We start from the raw sequence: 24,475 nt of genomic DNA on the forward strand, positions 1-24,475 counted from the left end.
GGGGCACAAATCACTTCTACAGCATGGGTTTCTTCTAATTTGCTTAATTATCAGAATTTGTTCATGGATGTAATGTTTTTAAATCTAATTTAGTTCAATCTAAGCTCTTACATGATTAGATTAAAGGGTTTGGAAGAGAAAACGATCCCATTATGCTGGTAATTGTTGGAGTATATTTCATCTTTTGAGAGATGAAGAAAATGCAATGTTTTAGAATGTTGTGGAGCCAGGAAACCTTTGTGGCTACATAGTACATTTAACAACAAGTTCCATTTCATTACAAAAGAGCAAGACCGCATACCTTAACTTTAACTGGATAATAAACCCAAATCTGTGAGTATAAGGATGAGCGTGAAGGCATGAGAGAAAAGAATACTTGGCAAGAGTTTGTGTAATTTCACCAGTTCTGCTGATCGATACTGCCGTGTGGACTCATTTATCTGAATCGTGTGTCTCCAGGGTGTGTTACATCCAGGCCTCCTACTTGTGTATGCTCCCTGGCTCAATTACACCTATTGAGCCTGGCCTTAAATTTAAACCCTTTAGATAGACAAATTCTTGAGACCATCGAAGGCTTTATTATTAACTGAAACAATTCAACAAGCTGCAACTAGCTAAGATTTCACTCAAACTAGTGCTTTAGACAGATTTAATCTTATTTAGCAATTATTTCTGTCTTGTGTGTATCTTTATAAAAAAATAAATAAATAAATAAATAAATAAAAAATAAATTAAAAAATAAAAAATAAAAAAATCCTTCATGCACACAACCAAATTAAATGATTTATTGGACTGCAGGTGAAATTGTTTTTACAAAAAAGTTGCTTATTTACAGGATTTGGAAGATGCGGTTATCTGGAGTGACATACGTTTTTATCTCATTTTTATACAACTGAGCAATTGAGGGTTAAGGGCCCAGCAGCAGCAGCTCAATGGACCTTGGGTTTGAACTCACAATCTTCCAAGCTGTAGTTCAATGTTTTAACCGCTTAGCTACCACATCCCCATTTACTCTGGAACAGTGATTTGTTTTTGATACAAGGCTTTCTGACAGAAGATAGCTGAGGCAGTTACAACAAACCAGAAACAGACAAAATTCCCTCACAAGTGCAATCAAGTGTGTAAGACAATAAGCAGCTGCCAGTGTGTTGAGTAAGAGCCTTGAGGAAGCTTTAACAAAGTGTCACTTGTGCTTAAGTGTCACTTGCGTTAGCTTTTTACGGCCGTTTTTAAAAGAAAATACTTGTGGTATTTGGCATATGTTTGTGACGACTAACAAATCAGGACTTCTTGTAGTGAAAGAGAGCATGTCGAGCACGCTAAGAGCACAGATGCTAGGCATATACTTTGTTTTGTTTTGTTTTTTGTTTTGTTTTTTTTTTAAAAAAAAAGCATTCTTCAGTTGGTTGATGAGCTTTAAACTTTGCTGAAAAGTCGAGTACTTTAAGGGTGCCTCTAAGGGTTCCTTCAGAAGGATAAAAACAACCCTTTTTAATGAATAGGGCAAAAGGAACAGACGTCATCAGAAAGTTCTTACATTAGATGAATGAAGGTTGAGTCTAAAGAGGTCATTTAAAATATACAGGAACTTCAGTTCTACACCCAGCTATACATACAAAATTAAAAGTATAGAAATCTTTTTTTACATAGTATTTGGATTAGTTCTAGATTTCAAAAGGGTAATTGACTTGGGACCATTTCTGAAAGAGAACCAATTTACAGTATACTAGAGAACTTTAAAATGTTCTCTTAGAAAGCCAAGTCTGATTGTCCTCTCTGTTTTGTGTGGATGGTTCATGGTTCTCTTGCTTTAAGGTACTTCTTCTTGAAATCATTTGTCAAAGCAAGACCAACCATTCGGATGTTTAGATAGAACCTTTAATGTTTCACCCAGAAGAACAAGACCAGAGAAACCTATACAGTGATAGATTTGTAATTTTATTTTTTATTGTACTGGCTTAGAATAAAACAGGCTTTGTGGTGCTTGTTTGGATGGATAACGCTTCCTATCTCTAATGAAGTTCTACTTGGAACTTTTTATAAAAGTTTCACCCAGAATTACAAGACAAAGTAAACCTACTGTATACACCGATAGATTTTACTTTTTCTTCTCTATGGTTGTACTGGTTTAGAATAAAATCCGCTTTGTTGTGGTTGTTTTGGATGGTTAATAGTTCTAATTTGAACCTTTTGTGAATGAGGCCCACCGTTACATGGTTTTAGAGAGCAGTTCCCCAGATGATTGACTCTGTTTTTAAACATTTAAGCTTATTATTATGCTTTTTTGTACTTGCATATTAAAAAAACGTGGTTCTGCTGAGGTTTTTTTGGATGCCACACTGTTCTATGTTTCTAAAGCAGTTCTGCAGAACAGATGGTTATAGAAGGAGGAAGGAACTCTTAACATTGTACCTGACTTGAAAAATATGATTCTGTGGTGGTCGTTTAGAAAGTTGTCACCCAGAAGTCACCCAGAAGGACAATACTGAATAACCCTACAGTATATGTCAAAGTGGATGTTGGATATATCTCCCTGTTAAACAGCTCTACATAGAGTAGATCGGTTATGGGTTCTCACAAAAAGACAAGACAGAAGAATCCTACTCCATGATGGATGTGAAAACTTGAAAAATGGTTCTGAAGTGGTTGTTTAAATGGTTAATGGATTTAGCTTTCTGAGATACACCTGTTGGAGAGTTTACATACAGTACAGTAGACATTTCAAAGCATTCCTCAGAAGGACGACCTGAAGAACTTAATGGCTCTGGATTTGGAAGTTTGTTGTTTCTTCAGTAGACAAAAATGAATCTTGTTGAAAAAGGTTCTTTAATTGTTCTTTGGATTGTTAATTGTTTCAATGGATAGTACTTTTCATAAAAAGGACAACCCTTTCTACTAGAGTTCTACTTAGAACCTTCAAGGGTTAAGCAAGAGGTACTAATACTGTATGTCTTTCGAAAAACCTCATCATTTATTTCGACTATTTACATTATATAAGTTTTTCAAACAACTCATAAGTTATCAAAAGCATGATAATGGTGTTTTTTTTTAAGTATCTTTGATTCTTTGGCTTCTCTGTTAGTTAAGAGCTCTATGGCAGCATTCTACTTTAAACCTTTAAGAGCTCCCTTTAAGGAAAAATCAAAGAATTCAAACATTTTTAGTTTTCATGGCTGAATTAATATCTAGGTGACTATTAACAGGCACAATTGACTATAAGCTGAATTTGTTCAGACTTGAACTCACTTTAGAATCCAATCCTCAATGTATCCCAGAGTTTTTTCTTTAGATTCTTGCCTTGTCTTATAAGGGAAATTGTTCATTAGAATTGGATTAGTTTACCCCTCTTGTCACAAAGCCACTTTCGTCATCAGTTCTCACAGTAACACTTCATCAACTTGCAGAGAATCGATCCAAATGCTCAAGCAAGTGAAGGTGCCACTGATTAAAGAATTTGACAGATGAAACTAAAAGAAGTACAGGATAGGAAGTGAAAGTACAATTCATATCATCTCTATTTCCCCAGTCAAACTTTACTTCACTTCATTCCATCTCTCCTCATATCTTCCTGTCCTCGGCTTATCCCTTTATTTGCATGTGTGAATGTCATTCATGGTCTCGCATCGCCGGCAGCGCACGTAGCAGCACCAGATGAACTTGCACTCGCAGCGCTCCACATGACGCACCACGTGTGTGTTGTATCCGCGTCCGCAGCACAGTAAGTTGCAGCCGTCTGGCCCGGCAGATGTGCGGTTGCACCGGCGCCCTCGAGTCCCGGTCACCCCCAGGCGCCTGTCCTCCACACAATAATTGGGTGACTTGTTGAGGAATATGAGCTCTTCCCGACTGATGGGCATGTGCCGTTGTTCCTTTTCCTTACGACGGAATTTGCGCTTGGTGCGGTCTAGCACCTGTACGCTATTCTCATAACGGTCCTTTAGGTAGTTGCCTACACGCACAAAGGATGCCATGGTCTTCCAGCATGTCTTTACAGCACAGGAGCCTGAGACGCCATGACAGCGGCAGTCCGTCCACATCGTCTTGGCCACAGCCTAATAAAAAAACAAGGCATGATTGATGTTAGTGGACAGACAAATGTTTCCCCATGTTGCTCTAAAATTGTTGTCTCAGGTTGCACGGTTATTACAGACAATCTTTGTGGATTGTGATTTTAAATAAAAATCACAGTGTATAGAAAGTGTGCTTTTGTGATTTTAGTGGATTTCTGTGTAAAACTTTGCTAACACACACGTGAAACAGTAACTAAAAGAAAAAAGACAAGAAAAACCACAAAGGGGAACGTGAGCTCAAGTTCAACATGATGTACAGAGCAGTGAAAAAGCAACCACCAAAAACAAGAATGTCAAGCCAAATCTTACACAATACACTGTGTTGAACAGTCAAATTAAATAAATGTCCATCACCAAAAGAATTTACACACTTGCTTTTTTTCTGAGCTAGCAGGCACAGGAGAGAGGGAAAGCTGTGAAGGGGTTTGACAGTGATGTTAAAAGCTCATATTTACTCATGGAAATAAATATCCTCAAAAAAATTGAATTACAGCTTCAAATTCTTCACTTAAATGAAAGTAAAAAGTATTACTTTTATAATCTACTTTCCTTCCTTCACCCAGAAATTAGGAAATGTGGAAAAACATTCGGAGTATTGTTCCTAATGTCTAAGCTAAATGCTAATAAAAACTAAATGCTAGCTAAATGCTAATAAAACAACTAAATACAACATGCAAGTAGAATGCAGTGATGAGTATTTTTTTATGATTTTATGGTTACATCAGATAAATTTTGATTTCTAAGGAATTCAGGTGTAACTAGATTTAAAGATTTGCTAAATAACTGGTGAAAGCTGACTTATGACTACACATTTATGATTCTAGAGAAATGTAGTAATATAGTGTTTGAAAAAATTTGTGCTGGATCTGTTGATGGAACCGTTGATGAAAAAAAAAGAAGAAAAATTTCCAAAACTTTTCATAGAAAATAAATAAATAAATAAATAAATAATTAAATAAATAAAACGTGTCTGGATTGAGTAGCTATCATTTAGGGGACACTGTCTTCTATAGTGCCAGATCTTATATATTTTACTATCAGTGAAAATGAGTCAATCTAATTATTAATTAATTCATTATTAATTTAAATATGCATTCTTATTAGGTATTTTAAAGTCTTGAGAAAACAAAACTTTATGTTTTTGTCCTCCCTGCTGTTCTGGTGTTGTCACTATCTGTCATCTCTCACCTGTCTCCCTGCCTCGCTGTTATGCTGGTTCATAATGAGCATGGTCTCATCTCCTTGCACAGAAGCATTCTTTGTTGCATGGTCAATAAACCGGCGACTGAACCACGTCCCGTAGCCGATGTCATCCGAGCAGCCGCCCCAGTGCCAGCCCTCTGTTTGTGAGCCACTGCCTGTTAGCGTGGTGTCACACGAGCACTCGGTCATGTTCCCTGCACTGCAGGCCCGGGTGACTGAGTGGACCAGACCTGCTGCCATGATAGCGTAGATGAACGCTGACTCTTTTGTTCCTGAAAGCGTTAAGAAGGAAGGACAGAGAAGAATCAGATCATGACATCAAGAATATCAAAAAACAAGAGACAAACTCCCGGATGTAGAAACCGTATACATTTTTCTAAATAAAAATTGATCAAAACATCCATGTCACCTTCAGAAGGAAGATATGTTTTCAAATATTACCATGGCATGGAAAAATTAGCCAAACTAACATTGAAATCTTTAATCTGTATGAGAATGAAGACAACATTTTTTTGTCATTTTTAATCATTACATACACATTAGGTTCCTCCTCCAAAAAGATATTAGAGTAAATAAAACACTTTTTTCCCCACCCACAACTGTATCACCTGCATCTTGTTATGTGTTATAGACACATCAGCAAAATGCACTGAAAAATATCAGTCCAAATGGAATATGTCAAATCATGTGGCACAACCTCCTAAATCTATAGCCTGAGCTAGAAAGAAACGAGCCTCAGCTTCTCGTTTTCATACCATTCTGTATATTTTTCCAAGAATTGTTCTTGGTTGCACAAAAGTACAAAGTAGCCTACTTTAAAACATTTGTGAAATAATCTGTTCTGGACACTATATGGTGTCGCCATAGAGGAGTCTGGTTCCTCAGGTCTTTTGTGTCAGATGGTTCGGTCATTAGGGTAAAATGTCTACATATTACTTTACACCATGAATGCAAATATTTCTGTAAAGCTGTTTTGTAACAATGTCAATTGTTTGTGTTAAACAATTAAAATCCAACTGAATTGAATTGAATGGCAAAAACAATCAGACATCGTGCAAAGAACTAAACTTTTCTATATGCATCTACAGTATATACTGTACTACAAAACACTTCAAATCCCAGGTACGGTAAAAGAAATCCATTTCTTGCTAAAACATCTGAGACTAAAATGGTTTTGCAGTGAGAATTGACCTTCATCTAGAAAAGCAATGATGAAATGCATGGCTGTTCATTTATAAAGTTTTTTGAGGACCCTATTGGGAGAACAGATGCACTGACCCAGAAATCTATAAACAATCCAGCATTAAAACACGGACAATTCCTATGCTGGTCATTTATCACCCAGAAAAAAAGATAAGTATCTTAGGCTCTGCTTCGGAAATCATCCATGAGAATCCCAAACTTGATTTTTTTTAAGGATTTTACTTTTTACTTCTTGCTTAATTTTATCCGAGTGACACGTCTCTATTTCAAACCAAAAAAACTAGAACGTGCTGTTAGACTATATGACTAGACTAGACTCATGCCTAACAGAGTCAACCTCTGGTGGGGTGTTATTGTGATGTAGTAATTAAAAGTGCAGTTGTCTATTTTAATTCCTTACTGGTACAAATAACCTGGATAGATAGATGCAGCATGTTGAACATGATAAAAACTGACACATTAGATTTAATGGTTTCTTGTCATGATATTTTTTAAACACTCTGTAAATCACTGTTGACCCTGAGAGCAGGAATCATTCAAATGTCAAACCCACTTTACCAACTAAGACCTTAACGTTGGGGGGAAAAAACTCTTACCTAATGAAAACTTAGAGGTCATTTTTGACATTTGGACTGGAGGATGCTTTCAGACAGAAACTGTTACATCAATGCCAACAGGCTGTGATAGAAAATATCAGACTATAATAATAATAATAATAATAATAATAATAATAATAATAATAATAATAATAATAATGCAATAATAAATTAATTTTTACATAATTATGATACATTTACTTTGGCTAATATATGATATGATATGATATGATATATGATATGATAATATATGATATATGATAGTCAGTCATCACATCATCTGAATGTTACACACATATTGTACAAAAGCATAATTTACACAATATTGTTATTTGCACTACCGTGCACTTCTCACACTTTATGTACATAACTGATCGGTCATATATTCTGTATTCATATTTAATGCTCATACTGTCTGTTGTATCACATCTACATTGTCTTGTATAGTATAGTGTTATTAATGTCTGTGCTTTTGAGAGTCACAAACAGCTGGAACCAAATTCCTTGTGTGTGTCAACACACTTGGCCAATAAACCTGATTCTGATTCTGATATATATGATATGATATTATATGATATGATATATGATATGATATACGATATATGATATGATATGATATATGATATGATATGATAATTAAATGATGTTTCAGGTGGTCAGTAAAATGCATTTAGAAAAGGTAAAAGTGTACTTTTCCTTGCTGCTGGTTTGGAAGATGCATCTTCAGTAATCACTGTCTCTCTCCATACACATTTTTTTATCTGAATAACTTAATCACCATAAGGACAGCTGTTGTACTTTGCATTGGATAAATAATCCCATTACACTACATGCACCTTCCCAAACACTTTTTCATTTCAGTGACTCATGTTATGGTTTAGAAATGCTGTATTCCAGAAGTAAATGGTGTTTTTGTTCATGTCCTCACCGCTGTTGAGCTCGTAGCCGAACACAGAGGGCTGTTTGCTGGTGCTGCAGTTCCAGCGCTCATGTCTGAACTGAGACTGACACTCTGTGATGCCCAAACGCGCTCCGTCTTTAATGCTGGGAAGCAGGTAAGGCTTCCGCTTACACACGTCCTTCTGCTTGCTGGACAGCGGCAAATTCGCGCATCCCATCTTCTCCACTACCCCGACAGAGGTGATGCCCAGCCACCTGCGCAAAACAAAAACACCCCTGGGATTAAATAAAAAACAGCAAACCCTAAACGAATAAAGATGCACTATGTCGGAGTGTAGGCCAGGGAAAAAAAAAAGACTACTTACATCCAGCTTCCGTGACAACATAACGGATAACCTGAGAGCAAGACGAGAAAGAAAAGCTGGAACAAATGTAATCCCCAGCTGCTGCTGCGCTTCTCCATGACCGCCTCATTTAACAGGACAACTGCAGCTCCATGGAGCAACTCCTGAGCAGTCAGAGCTCCATCAAATATCACATCACTAATCCTTTATCTTGGAGAGGTTTTTTATTTTTATTTTTTAGCTCAGATTCATCCAGTCAATCCAAAAGATGTCAGATCCTGCCTGTGTCTTTGGTCAGGCGCGTACAGAGATATACATTCTGCTGCTCCTCAAAGCGCATTGAACTTTTTTTCCTCTCTTGCGCACTGCTGCGTTCTGATTGGATGAATTATGTATGCATATTTATTAGAAACTGGTTCTGTGCGATGATTGGACGACGAGGGTTAAGCGCGGTTGTCAAAGAACGCAGTGGGAGTGAAGAGGCTTTGATTGCGCCTGCAAAAAAGAGAAAACTTCACTGATACTCGTGTCTCTTTCTTTAGTCTGGCAACCATGGAGCAGAATAACTAATAATAATAATAATAATAATAATAATAATAATAATAATAATAATAATAATAATAATAATAATAATAAAATTAAATCTGGCAACTAAATTGAGTTTTTTCTTTCTTTCTTTAACCAGGTGAGTCAGTTGAGAACCAGTTCTCATTTACAACGACGACCTGACCAAAGTCTGGCAACCATGCTGCAGAATAAATAAATAAATAAATAAATAAATAAATCAATAAAAACAACAACAACAACAACAACAATAATAATAATAATAATAATAATAATAATAATAATAATCATAATTATTATTATTATAATTATTATTTATATTAATAATGCTACTAATAATAATAACAATAATAATAATAATAATAATTATTATTATTATTATTATTTATATTTACTTTATATTCTGAAATACTAATTTAAAACAATGTTGTAATGGAGTAGAAGAATAAAAGTTAATAAATGATCCACGTAGCCTTTACTGGTAAAGTAATGTCTATACACTGATCATCCTTGGTGTTTAATGTAATTTTGTTCCTATATAAATAAATAACTAAATAAATAGCTAAATGAATAAATAAATACTTCAGCTGAATGAACAAAGACTACGAAAAATCACAACCACACCTTGCATTTAGGTTTCAAAGCAGATCTGATTTAATTATTAAACAACATTGATACATATAATATATATATATTATAATATATTATAATAGCAGGATTTACAAACCACATAACCTTTCGACTGTAAAGCAAAACAAACAAAAGAGCAAAAAAAAAAGTTAATAATTTAAAAAAGGGATATAACAAAGGGGAACAGGGAACAGAAACACTGTGTGGAGTCCAAATACTGCAACAAACATTTTCATAATCCTGATAAAAAAAAATAAACATAAATAACTTAAATTGAATGTATAAAATTGTGTTCTTGCTTCTAATTATTTGAATTTGAATAGAATCTTAATTATATTTGAATTGTGCACATATATGGAGTTTTTTGAAACATAAATAGTCACAACCTGAAGCCTATAGCATTATACAGTGTGATATAAGTGCACCAAAAGAGCACTGGCTGTGTGGCATTGACTAAACATCAGACACATCAAAGCATCAGGCTTTTAATGTTTTTTACTGCGTTTAGAAATAACTTTCATGGCCTAGAATAGCAACTAGATGGGTATTACTTGATAGTAATAATTTACGGCATTATAAATCACTATAATCTGATTGAGATCGCTCTAGAGACCAGTAAAGTTAATGTTCCTCAATGTGTAAATTTAAATGTGAGGAAATTAAGGTAGGCATGCCAGCATTCCAGGGCAAAGTAAAAATATTCATCAGTAACCTGAAACAATACAGCTTTTTCCTATATATATATATACATATATTAAAACAGCATTTGCAAAAATTTTACACTGATTATATTACATTGGCCATTAAAGGCATGGAAATAAAAAACATCTGTAGAAAAATATATGGGCTATAGAAATGTGAGGTATATGTAATCTTCATAAGACCTTTGGCATAAAGAGAGCTCAGCACTTGTGAGGGATTGGAAGGTTTGAGGCTGGGGATTAACAGCAAAACTTCACCCGAGCTTCCATAAAAATGACCATCCGATGCCGTGTGACATTAAAGGCACTTCTGGAAAACCATGAAACCTTTCCAGAAACATCCTGGGAATTTTGGGGACATTGTGGAAAGGTGTCAAAGTCAGATTTGTCCAGTGTCACATTTTAGAACTAGGTGCAGCTGCTGAAGTCATTTTGGAAAACCCAAAAGCACACATACACACACACACACTCATGCATGTAGGCTTGTGCTCTCTCTCAAGCACACACACGCATACACACACACAAACAAACCCTCACATCACTCAATTTTACTGTTGTGCTCTAAAGCCACTGAAGATAAAGGCTTCATTTCATCCGATTATATACATCTTAGGGCAGGACAGAAAACACACTCCCAAAAACACACACACTTTATTCACACCAGCTAACAGCTCAGTAAGTCTCTGTTAGTGGCTACTGGTCCCGTTGTGGAGATAAGGCATGCACACTCGGCTGAGCAGGATCTCAGAGTACACTTGGTTCACTGCTCCCTTCACGTGGTAGGATGAACTGTGTCGTGACGACAGCTCAGGCCTCGTGCTAGTCACACTCACACGCTCTCTAGCACGGCTCACTATCTGCAGCCTTTTGTAGACAGGAACTGTGGGAAGCGACGGCTTGCCAACCTGAAGGGACACAGTGACAACAATAAACTGGTGTTAATGAGATCTAATCTATGACATTATCTTTAGTTCTCTAAGACAAGTAATCATACTTTCATGCTTACCACAGCAATCAAAATACTATATTATTGAGTTTTTATAGCTATTCACCCGCTTGACTTTTCAGTTGTACCCAGTGGGGTTTTAATCCAAACCTCCAAAAAATAAATAAATGAATAGATAAAATTGTAATATTGTTGAACAACATACTTTGTGCCACATTTCTAAAAAAAAAAAAAAAACAAGTAACTTCTTGTTATCACTTATATTAAAAAAGCTATAAACCCCATTTGGCTCTCTCATATTTTCTATTTAATTTCACATTAAAAATGATAAACTGATACAAAACACACAAATGATACCTGAGACCAAAAATACAAATTAAATATATCCTGTCAGAAAGTTTCACAATTACAAGTACATATTTGTATTTTTTTTTTTTATGTGGATGTTCATTTACATACAGATCAAATCCATACAAGCCCATATAAGTCAATACAAAAATAAATAAATAAATAAATAAATAAATAAATCGTATTGGATGTTAATAATATGGAAATAATAATAAGTGCATTAATATAAAGCAGCTTGAGCTTCGATCAAACCTGAGATTAGTGGAAATTACAACAAGCAACACCTTCTGACCAATCAGAATTGAGAATTTAACTGCTCTGTTATATCGAGCAAGATACTGGAGAATGTTTATTCTTGCTATATTTTTTTTCACGATTAATTTTACTGATATTTGGTACCATTTTTTTGTTATTATTTTCCTTATGGTTAGAGTTTAGTTATAAAAATCACAGTCTTTTTTATTTGGTTTCGTATCTGATGCATTGAACTAGTGTATATCTTGAATTTTTCCAGCAGGGAATAAAACAATTGTGCTGATTTCTCCTTGTTTCATTCCCAGCTGGAAATTTCCTCTGTCGTGAGTCTGTGACAGCTGACGTGGAAGATGCCTCATTTTAGGACACTGTGGAGTGCAAACTGATTGGCTTGGTTAAATATTTACAGTCAATAAACACAAGTAACACCATATAACCTGGTAAATATCTGCCTGATTGGTTGCAATGAAAAAGCAAACAACAGTAAAAATAAATAAATAAATAAATAAATCAGGCAGCTGTGTTAGTTGTAGGAATTATATTTGATATTTCATATATATATTTGATATTTTGTTCTGGTTCATTATTGATTCCAAGTGAAATGTCCAGAGCTTCATGATTTTATTTAAGATGGAGCAACACAAGCCATGTGATAATGTCTGCTGGTTATGCGACACTGAGTGGTGAGTAGTTTGTTCTGATGTTGCGTTCTGCTGTATTAGTGGACCATTTTTACACCCAGATGGAAGCAAAATCCACCATTTCACACACATTTTCTTCCTCATCTGCAGCCAACCTGTTCTTTACAAGCTAATAAAGTCCTAGCTAATTGCTAATATCTCATGAAACGGTCTGACGGACAGTTTATAGCAGAGTAAAAAGCAGCGTGAGTGCTCTTTAAAGCTAGATTTATTGGGCTGCGTTTTTTGAAGGATTTACAAGAAGGGAAGCAATTGGTAATTGGAAGAACAGTGACTCTCTCTCTCATCTCACACACACACACACACACACTCAAACACAGACATACACACTCAATCACAGACACACACACACTTAGACACACAGCCACACATACTCAAACACAGACATACAGGCAGACACACACACATACACACAGCCACACACACACAGTCTCACACACACACACACACACACACACACACACACACACACACACACACACACACACACACACACACACACAGACACACACAGACACACACACACACACACACACACACACAGTTAGGACTGGACTAGTGCCTAATCTCATGTCCCAGGAAAATTCGGTGAGTCAGCTTGTGCTTTCTGGGTGGTAAATGTAACCCATAACTCTTTAATTACAGAAACAAATCCACGACATTAGCACACAATTCACCACTGTGTATTTTGGCTCCTTGTACTTTACACACTGCTAGAAGGGTACGATGAACTCGATAATGCCTGCAATACAATATTAAAGTCATATTACTCAGAATAAGTGCTTAGTTTGTTTAACTGTTATCTTCTAACTTACACGGTACGTGTGAGACATTTTGATATGCCATTTTGCTGTGGAGCATTTGCTGAGCTCCAAAACACCAAAGCTCTATTTGTCATGGAACGTCCACACACTCCTTAGAAAATACAGCAATTTCTGAATTCAGGTCAAGGCAGACCTGAGAGTGGATGATTGCAGGTTTACCTCGTGGAAATGGCAGGCACAGCGGCCCTGAAGAAACTCCTTATAGCGGCCCATGGTGACGCTGAACGTGTCGATCACTTCGTACCTGAGACGCTTTGCACTTTCAAGAATGTTCTTGTTCCTGATGTAGAGGTCCTGCACTCCTTTCTGGAAGATGCAGATAGAACGTAAGGATTAACTGTACTCCAAATACAGCTAATATTCCTCTTAAAAAAGTGCTAAAAGTGCAACAACAGCGTAAAAAGGATCAATTTAATCCTTTGTCAGTTTAAACTTTTTTTTACCCCCAAGCTCATATATTAGTATTAGAAGAAATATTAATTCTTTAAACTCTTATAACGGTCATTACGTTCAAATATAGTATCAAACAAATTTTATACCATATTTGAATTTCCTGTAAATTCAATTTAGATGGACAAAGTAAACCTTCAGAAATAAAGATGCAAGAATGAACCAAAGAATCTTTCAGTAAATAGTTATTTTCCTTAGTTCCCTTTTTCTATTAGTCCCCCAAAGACCTTTTTTCCACCACAAAGGACCTTTTCTGAAATATAAATCACAGAACCATGCCTCCTCACAAAGAACCGGTTACGATTATATTTTTTTAAGAGTGTATGAAGGATAGTTCAAAGCAGAACGCATATGGAAAGCTATGAACCTCTATCCATCCACAGAACCCTGTAAGAACCCTGTGTACTTGCTTCTTAAGTGTTGTATGCTATAATAATAGAAAGAAAAGAATGCTCTGTGTTATTCTGAGGGTCATCGTGGGTTAATGGCGCTTGGGTTTATAAACCATTATATTAAAAATAAGTATTCTGCTAGGGTTCTACTTAATGCACTTACTAGTTCCTTTGGGGTTCTGAAAGATTCTAGCTAAGTGTGTTATCATATTATTATTAACAAGCTAGTGAAGATTTGCTTATTTCTAATATACTTAATTTATAAATAGACTCCTCGACTAAAAAAAAGCTTGCAGCTGAAATTTCTTCAGCTCCTCTTGACACGGTGAAGACATCTACAGTAGGTTCCAGACTGAACTCTGTAACCAAAGGAGAGTTCAGAACCTTTACATTGCTAAGTACTGAATGTGAGATCGTGGTAGCTTAGTGGTTGAACTACCAATAGGAAAGCGTGAGTGTGAATCCCAGGTCCACAAAGCTGCTACTGCTGGGCCCCTTGAACAAGGCCCTTAACCCTAAATTGCTCATTTGTATAAAAAATAAAACAAAACGTAAGTCGCTCTGGACAAAATTCTGTAAATGTACTGAATAGAGCAAAGAAGAGCAAAATATGAATAATATAAGAGAACTTGCTCTTCCTATGTTATTGAACCCAACTTCCCAATGAAAAAATATTTGATCTACATAAAAGTTTGATATCATTATGACCATGATTATTCTTTTCATTCTCAAGGCAATATTACGGTGTATTTACTACAGTGCATTTAAATTTGTAGCTTTATTCAGCACTCACTAGAGAGAGAGAGCGAATGCCGTCCACCGGCAGGTGAAAGCCCATTCCTAAAGACTTCACCACCACCACGATGTTCTGCAACTTCTCTCTGAAAAATAAATCAAACCAGTTGCATTAAGCGAAACGAACACAGCCATAATATATTAAGAGGATATTCAGATTTATAGATCCGCTTTAAGAAGCAGTCACTGAAGTATTATTAATATGTGCTATACGTCATTCTGTCTCTTTTCCACAAGCTGTATTAGATACTAGATTAGATACTCATTCTGTTTTGTGTATTCTCACTCACTCACTCATCTTCTACCGCTTATCCGAACTACCTCGGGTCACGGGGAGCCTGTGCCTATCTCAGGCGTCATTGGGCATCAAGGCAGGATACACCCTGGACAGAGTGCCAACCCATCGCAGGGCACACACACACTCTCATTCACTCACGCAATCACACACTACGGACAATTTTCCAGAGATGCCAATCAACCTACCATGCATGTCTTTGGACCGGGGAAGGAAACCGGAGTACCCGGAGGAAACCCCCAAGGCACGGGGAGAACATGCAAACTCCACACACACAAGGCGGAGGCGGGAATCGAACCCTGACCCTGGAGGTGTGAGGCAAACGTGCTAACCACTAAGCCTGTTTTGTGTATTAAAACTAAAAAATAACAACTAATGCATAATGTTACAGTCCCTCCAGGATTTGGGAATTTTGGGATGGCAGAAATGAAAGTAATATTTTTCATAATTTACACAGATTTTCTGCAGATACGGTTGAGACGCATCATGTGACATTATCACAAGACACATTCAGACAAAACGCTCCTCGATTCACGCGTGTCAAAAAAAAAGTACCGCTGTTAGAATGTGCGTCTGCACTGGTAGGAGCTTGTCTGCAATTTCGCCAATTCACCAATTGTTTTCTTCAAAAATCTACCAGCGCTGTTCTCTTAGTCCCACCATCACTAAGGGTAAGAGGTAAATACAGTATACATCTAGACTCTTTTCTGTTCTGGCACCGAGATGGTGAAATGAACTTCCTCCAGATGTCCAAACAGCTGAGTCACTGGCTATCTTTATACAACGGGTGAAAACCTACCTCTTTGTGAAAAACATTAAAACTAGCTCTTATTTTTCCTGTTTGTTTTATGTGTATATGTTTAAAAAAAACCTTTAGGTTGATGGTATCATAAGTCTGTAACCTACTGAACCAGTAATGGATTCATTTACAGAGACTTCAAAGCACTTTTTTTCATCGCTCTGGATAAGGGAGTCTGTGAAATGCTGTAAATGTAAATGTACATGAAAATAATCTTGTTTTGTGAATTTTGGAGAAAAAAAAACTGCAGTAAAAATCAAATATTTTTGGCTGCAACAATCACAAAATTACTCGAAGTATTGACTTTAACAGAACACATGTCCTGGGTGAAGCAAACAGGTGTGTGTGTGTTACCTCTCAAGGACCTGCTGCATGGTCCTCAGATGCTCCAGACTGAGCCACTGGACCCCTCCAGCAACCAGCACTGTCTGAGGGGAGTTTTCCAGAGGTCGTGATCTGATCACAACAATGCCAAAGGTTAAAGTTCAAAGCTACATCCGTGAGAGTTAATCATCAGCTGGAGCCAGAACAAAGACCACGTGTCAACATTTTGTTCAAATTGGACACTATGATGATAACTTCCTATTCAAGTGTACCTAATTCTCATAGAAACACGTTTTCTGTTAGTCAGTGATCATCCTGTCCCTTTTATACTGTGTTTTCAACATGGCAGTAATAGTTAAGCCTTCTGGTTAAGCCTGTTGTAGTTAGGGTTAGCTCTACTGAATAGTACATGCTTTAACTCATCATTAGTTCAGATTGAAGTATTAATTCAGTTATTAGTGCAGGATTTTTTATGTAGAGAGTTAGAAAGAAATTTGGTGGCAGATTTTTGTGGCAAACCTCCACTTTGAGTGCTGAGTGTTTTATGTCTTTTTTTTTTTTTTAATTATTATTAAAAGAAAGAAAGAAAGAAAGAAAGAAATATGTGTATAACTGTAAATATAGGTGTAAAATGTGTATAACTGAGTTCTGCATGAGCTACATGAACAGGAAGTACATGCATGAGGTAAGTACAGTAACTTAAGTCAAATAAATTAGATCATCTTATCTATAAGGAATAATATGAAGCCATCATTATTACTCTGGAATATTTTTAATACTATTTTTTTGGAAAAATTCACATGCGCACGCGCGCACACACACACACACACACAAACAAACATGCACAAACGCACACACACACACACATGCACACACAAACATGCAAAAACGTACACACGCACACACACACACACACACACACAAACGCACTCACACACACACACAAACATGCAAAAACGTACACACGCGCACACACACACACACACACACACACACACACACACACACACACACACACACACACACACACCTATCTATAAGCTGTTCCAGCGCTTGTTGGAAGGTGGGTCTCTGGTTCTTCTGTAGCCAGAACTGGGGGTAGTAGGAGTAGCTGATGAGTGTTCTGCCCTGGTTCAGATTGTGGTAGATAATAGTGTCATGAGCCTTGTCCCAATCCTCCAGTGTAGTGTTTACTCGTTCCATCAGGTAGTACATCATCCCCCGGTTAGTAGAATCCCCGATGAACAGGACCTGAGGGAGAACAGGAATCACACAGTCACACAACAGGATACTGTTCAGAAGTATGTGGACAGCTGACCATCTCATCCAGAAGTGTTGTTGAACTTCCTGTTCTGAAGGATTTACACAGTATTAATTGTTAATGCCACCTTAAAGCAAATGCAGTGTAAAAAAAATATATCTGAAAAATTGTAACAAATATGTGGAATTGACTTGTGAGACAGACATGCATCATGATGGTGTAATGGATGTACACACAGTTACACTCAAGACAGCTTGGCAGGAACAGTGTGTGCCAGACCAAAGTCAAAACACACACACACACACACACACACACACACACACACACACATACACACACACTATCACCATGACAGCAGAGACAAACAGTCCAGATCAAACTGAGAAATTCAAGCCGACACACACTTCTTCCATTCCAAACCCCCTTACCCAAAGCTGTCCTTCCCCCATCCAGCCTCTCTCAGCCTGCTGCCATGGATAAAGGAAATGAGGGATGAACGAGAGGAAAAAGAATCTGAAGGAGCGAGTAAACAAGTGTGGCATTGTAAAGGTTTTCCACAAGCTGCTGGAGATCACAGACTCTCAGCGGCGGTTCACATGTCAGTGGTGGACAAGTTGGAATGACGAATGCCGGCATTAATCACAAAATATATGCGTGCGCATGATGAAGACCAGCTTAAATTTTTACTAAGTTGTGTATCCATGGCCATGGTAATAAAACACACATTACAAACACACAGAACAATGCTCAGATTCATCACCTAATGAATCAGCTGTCTCAAACAACTGTTGCTCGTTACTAAGAAAAATTTTGTTAAAGCTCCAAGCCATGAAATATTTTAGTCTTTTTTTTTTAAAATAATTTTTTCCAATTTAAACAGACCAAGTGACATATACACCAAGACCGGATCTAAATAAATAAATAAGAAAGAAAGAAAGAAAGAATATTTTTAAATACTAATAAAGTAAGATAAAATAAGATAAGATTTATTCATCCCAAAGTGGAGAAATTTCTGTTAAAGCAGCAAAGAAAAAAATTAATAAATAAAATAAAAAATGTGCAAATATAAAGTAGAAACAATAATGATTAATAATTTTATTATTAATAAATAATTTAATAATTCATTCTTTTATTTTAAATACTGTATTTGTAAAATAATACGTCCACTGCTTGAGGAAAAAAAAAAATCATAAAATATATTTTTATTTTCTTAAATATTTTAAATCTCTTATTTATCCAGAAACCCCACACTCTTATTGATCATTTCCACCCCAGGCTGCTTTTTAAAGAACTCCTGAGTTTGCCCCAGTCAGCTATTAACATTCTGCGAACTATCCATGTCCAATACCCTGAGAGCTCTTTAACCGAGAACGTGTGTCACAGCTGATCTTGTGGCTCTTAAATCAGAAAGTGCAAGAGGAAAATTCCTGCTGAGGAGCCGAGAGCTTGTAACGTGCAGCAGTACATCATGTAGAGAACCAGGATACGGGCTTTGGCTTGGAGGTCAGAACCTGCACTGCTTTTTTGTAATCATTTACGAAAGCTCTTATAAAAGATGGATGTGGAGAGAGATTGTTTTCTCCATCTTTATCCAGATTATGTGCGGTGTGGAGTAGTTAAGAAAAGAGGGAGAGAGGAGAGAGAGAGAAAGAAAGACTTCTCAATTCCTCTTTTGACCCTCCTTCTAAATCATTCACTGCATTGCTTCAATCTGGCCTCCGGGGATGTTCAGGATAACACAGGACATTGTAATTTTGCCATCTATAAGCTGTAATTGGAAAACTGAATAAGGCAGGGCACAAATATAATATCCTAAACTTGGTAACACTTCTAATTCTATCTAAGCATGAATACAGCATTCATTGGCACCTCATTAGTGCTTTCATTTCATTTCTGTTATGTGCTTAAAATTTTTCCTTATATTCAAGTATTTACCTGTGACATAAGAGCTGTGTGTATATATATATATATATATATATATTTAAGCGTTACTGATTTAAGTCAAGAGAATGAATCCATTCTTTGCTATTGCTTATCATCGTACCTTCTTGTCCATCATGCATCGTTGCAGCTGTGGCTGCTCCAGTACAGGGTGGTAACAGCTGTCTGGTTGCCAGGCAACCTCCCGCCAATCACACGTCCTGTTGTCTGAACAGCTTAGGCATGGCACCACCCAGTGCCCTGTACACAACCAGGTCAATTATTACAATCTGATTAATAACAAATAATTAAAAGACGGATCGGTCATTTAAGCAGCTGGACATGACTAAAGGTCTGGTATGTAAGCAATCTCTGAGATGGATTATATTACTATGCCTTAATGTGCAAATCTAGGATATAGGGTTCATTTGGAAGAGAAAAGTGATTGTAAAGTTTTTTATAATTAGTTTTTTTTTTTATCTTATCCAACAGAGCTTGAATCTGATTGGTTATAAGGCATTGATTAACAGTATTTGAAAACGGTAATTAAAATCATCAACTAATGTACAGGGACATGATGAAGTTTTGGAATGAGTCTCCAGGAATGAGTCTCCACTTCCAGACTCTTTACTCCAGAAGTAAAGCTGTAGTTTTCCACAATAAGAAAAAAAAGTGGCATTTGTTTCTCAGTAACAAGCTGCAAGCTGCATGTTATTCCACAACATTACATGTGATTATAAATAGATAACAGGTACAATGTGGAATGTCGTCTTGGCAAGCTGCAGTGGTATAAGAAGAATAAAAAATAAGAGGAACTGCTGTTATAGACAATTAATTAACTTTGACGTGGTAATGGCCGCTTTTTTTGGATCACAAAAAGGTGATGCTGTATGGGATTAGGTATTATTCAGTTCAATAATTCATATGGGTTGATATAATTAATGGTTTTATATTAGACCGATTACACTTGTGGACACTGTCCGTACTTTACGTTCAAGTCTATAAACGTAGCAAGAAATTATTTTCCACAAAAGTTCCCCAGGGTCAGAATCATACATCATTTTGAAGGGAGGAAATCTGTCAAGATCATATCTCTAAGAAAGCAATTAAACCACCTGTTTTATCCACATTGGTGTCACAGATGTGTGCATGGCTGTAGATCAGTGATTACCAAAAGGAGTCATGTTCTACGTTGTACTGTGTCACAGAAAGATGTATCAACTCACCTGGTTCATCTCCTGAAGAGCAAGGCTGAGACGGTTTGAGCTCGGAAACGGGTTCCAAGCCACAGGGTTGATCAGGACTGACCAGCAGGCCACAGTCCTGTTAGGTATGTGAGACAGAAAGACACACTGTGAGAAAGTGAAATGTAGTGAACTAAACATTCAAGCACTGAAAATAATACACACACAGCGGTGTTAGTAAAAAGTATTTTTTTCCACTCTAGGCTTCTCTGCCCTTCTTTCTTGGTCTGTACTAAATCAAAGCAGGTTAACACCACCGCCTGCCCCGCTACAGCCTTGCTAGCCGTCTGGGGTCAGAGATCAAACTAACTGAAGGATATCGAGGAGACCGTCATGACCTCCTCAGGTCCCAATGGGAGCCATCAGGTCTGGTTCTCCTATTGAGAAGCGATCTCACTCTTACTCCCACTAGCTACCCTGCCTTCACCCACTGCGCTTTCCACAGAGGCTTCACACGGCTACGTTACATTCCCCATTGAGCCGCCGCTGCTCTCAACAAAGTGCCACAAGACAACTTAACAGGGATTTTCTTGTTCATACCTGCGGTCAGTGTATCCGCGCAAACACAGGCGGACTTTTTGATTCAGCGCAGAGCCACATAAATCAGTGTGCTCGGGCGGCAGAAACTGTTCGGCACTTTTCTTCTGCGCACTCGCTCAGAAACCTCGCACCCTCACGCTAAAGAAAAACGTTTGTAATTACAGGACATTTAGAGATGGATCATTTTTCTTTCTTCTTCTCTCCATGTGTCATCTCTGCATTCACTCTGCGAGAAAAGGAGGTCAGGTTCATTCAACTGGGCTGAAAACAGACTAAAGACCAATAAGGTGCATTAGACCGAGAAAATACCTGAGCCCAGGAAACCATCAAAATGTGGTTCAGAAATAAAGAAGAAATGTAACACAACACAACCTTCTATTAAAAGTTAATAAATTCTGCACCAACTGAAATATTCCAGTTTTAAAAAAAATATTATATATACTTATTATTTATTACACATTCTCATAAAATATCAAATAATACAACAAACATAATAAAATATTAGCGGAAAGCTACAGTAAAAAGATTTCCTTTGTGCATGTGTGTGTGTGTGTGTGTGTGTGTGTGTGTGTGTGTGTGTGTGTGTGTGTGTGTGTGTGTGTGTGTGTGTGTGGTAGTCACTCATGTCTGAACAGTACCGTAATCTCCTGTGATCAAAGCATGAGTCTAAGTCACACCGATAGAGCCATCAGATTACCCTCCCATATCCTCTATTAGATCAGTTGCCACAGTTGCACCTACTTCACAAACAGCCTGAATAAAACACTCAACACTCAACAGCCCTCCAGCCAACTGTTATCCCACAGAGGCCATGCTTCAAGAGAGCTCTCAGAGAAAAGTCCACCTGGCCTATAATGAGCTTGTATGAAGGACAAACCTTTGGTCAGTGAAAACTTCGGGATGAAAGAAATTAAGACAAAAAATCAAGAAATATCAAGTATTTTGTATGTAAGGAAATAATTTACTAGCCACCATTGATGCCATCTCATTGGGATAATACTCATAGAAATAATAATTAGACAGAGGTCATTTTATATATTTAGTATTTTTATACAGTAGCTAAGACATGTTACATGAACATTGCCGCAGAAACAGTCATATTTATTTTTGAGGTCAATTACATACCACATTTTCTCAGCATGATGTTCATGATGCGAAACTGTCAAGGACTCTTTTTGACCATTCAAGTAGTGTTGCCATGGAGATTTAACATGTCACACTTGCACAGTGTGGCTTAAAGTTCATGTACAGGCACAGTTATGTAGTATAATAACATCTACATGCCAATATGGGCTCATGGAAGAGACACTACTACACTTTTGGTGCTTGGACCCACTAAATGCTTGCAGCTGATTTTTCGGGGCTGAACGTGAACAGGAAGAAAAGTAACCTGCAAACGTGTTTTACCTGCTGATGGAATCATCAGTTTCCACAACATGTGTAGCACTAGTGGTAAAGGAACGTTGTGGGACACCAAAGAGCTGACTGCAGAAGACACTGAGGAACAATCACACGAAACCTACAGTACAGTGAGCAAGTGGCCTCCAACATCCCAAACAAAGATACTGTAAGCGTAGAGGAAATCACCCTAGCTGATTGGAGCAGGTGCACTGCTGCCATTTTGGTCCATTTGTGGTCACAGAATGAAGTGGCCTCACAAAGTGTATCCCATGTAATCCTTTTGCAAATAGGATTAGATAGAATCTCGAGCCTGTGATCTGATAGAACAGTCTATGGAATCTAGGATTAAAGTTAATCCAGACCCTACAGAAGTCAGGCACTTTGCCTTCTGAAAGAGAGCAGCTGGAGAAAATGGCAACGATTTAAAACATGTCAGGTCTCTTTTTAGACAGAGAGAGAGAGAGAGAGAGAGAGAGAGAGAGAGAGAGAGACAAAGCCGATTTAATTTTAGAGTGATTGGATTAGTCTTGTTTTGTTTGGTCGAGCCCATGGAAGCTATCTACATTTGAGAATGCTCTGTGTGGATCAAGAGCATCAAGGGTGAAATGGTTATAATGTGTCTGTAGAAGAAGGAATACAAGAGTGTAGTTGTAGAAGGTCTTAAAATTAAAGAATTGTTAAGCACAAAAGGAAAAACCCACAAGCATAGGATTTATCAACCATGGATTCAAACTAATCAAATTATACTCAAGTTACTATACTGTGAGCATAAAACTTTGGGACACTTGTATTATTTCCACACTGTATTTTCAAACAAGAAATGTTTTCTTCAGAAGTCATTTCTTCCCCATCAAAACACTAATTTCAAAAATATTTGCACCTCATTATTAATAATTAGTGAAGCCTTTCCAATAAAAATATACTTGGCGTGAACAGTTTTTCCCATTTTTTTCTTGAGAGAAAAATAATTTTGAAAAATCTTTAAAGACAATTTAAGTTACTTTGAGTGATGATTATTCCCAATAGCAGTTTTTGCTCATTCTCTAAATGGCTGTTTCTCTTAATAAAGAGATTAGGATTTTTCCCCATGAAGCTCTAAGTGTTAGTTAATTATAATTAATAATAACAATAGGACCAGTTGCAATTCAAATTGCAGGTTTGTAATAATGTTTGTTCATTAATATGAACGATATATTACCGATTCTATAATAAGAACTTGTACAGTATGTACATAACCACATAAAATTATTGATTGAAATTTTCAGTTTTCCGGAGAGTGGTTAAGGTCACATCCAGTGTGATTTTGAACATATTTTATATATCAATAGCCCTATTCGGACGGGATTAGTTTTACGTGGGGACGTGGAGTAATGCAATTTTACCTCAGGACGTCTGTAATATTAATTAGCCAATTCGCACGGGACAAGACATCTCAGTAAAACTAGCAGAAGTGGGAGGGGTAACTCGCTTTACGCACCACAGTAACCTCCTTGTCGTCATGTGCGTATGACGTTGCTTCCTGTTATCACGTGCGCAAACAGACAACATGGCGCCTCCATGCTTGCAAAACGCGCCAAAAACTACTTTTAAACAGGAAATGACGGAATTTTACTGTACATATTTACAGCGGGTCTATTCGGACGGGATTAGTATTACCTGCGGTAATTTTTCCGGACCTTTTTACAGAAGGTAAAAGTCGCCGCAATCTTTACTGACATTGTCCGTAATGATTACCGAGATGGCACATTCGGACGGGACTAAAATCACCG

The 24,475-nt window shown here is 37.1% G+C and overlaps 2 protein-coding genes across 2 annotated transcripts in view; both read right to left on the minus strand.

Moving 5' to 3' along the window:
* Positions 1-3,345: 3,345 nt before the first annotated feature.
* Positions 3,346-8,439, minus strand: wnt16 (wingless-type MMTV integration site family, member 16). The gene is made up of 4 exons (XM_060889704.1): positions 8,338-8,439; positions 8,001-8,227; positions 5,259-5,545; positions 3,346-4,052 (listed from the first exon to the last, which is right to left on the minus strand). Exons 1-4 carry the CDS (start codon positions 8,433-8,435, stop codon positions 3,588-3,590), a joined length of 1,077 nt encoding a protein of 358 aa, XP_060745687.1. The 5' UTR covers positions 8,436-8,439; the 3' UTR covers positions 3,346-3,587.
* A 1,158-nt stretch (positions 8,440-9,597) lies between these two features.
* cped1 (cadherin-like and PC-esterase domain containing 1) overlaps positions 9,598-24,475 on the minus strand; it is a 62,688-nt gene continuing 47,810 nt past the window's right edge. The window contains exons 15-21 of the mRNA XM_060889813.1: positions 20,748-20,844; positions 19,646-19,782; positions 17,371-17,591; positions 16,371-16,472; positions 14,921-15,008; positions 13,445-13,591; positions 9,598-11,116 (exon numbers count right to left, since the gene is read on the minus strand). Of these exons, the coding sequence (XP_060745796.1) occupies positions 10,898-11,116; positions 13,445-13,591; positions 14,921-15,008; positions 16,371-16,472; positions 17,371-17,591; positions 19,646-19,782; positions 20,748-20,844 (1,011 nt within the window). The 3' untranslated portion in view covers positions 9,598-10,897. The remainder of the gene's footprint in view (positions 11,117-13,444; positions 13,592-14,920; positions 15,009-16,370; positions 16,473-17,370; positions 17,592-19,645; positions 19,783-20,747; positions 20,845-24,475) is intronic.

Source organism: Tachysurus vachellii, chromosome 16 (genome assembly GCF_030014155.1).
Source record: "Tachysurus vachellii isolate PV-2020 chromosome 16, HZAU_Pvac_v1, whole genome shotgun sequence".
Lineage (NCBI taxonomy): Eukaryota > Metazoa > Chordata > Actinopteri > Siluriformes > Bagridae > Tachysurus > Tachysurus vachellii.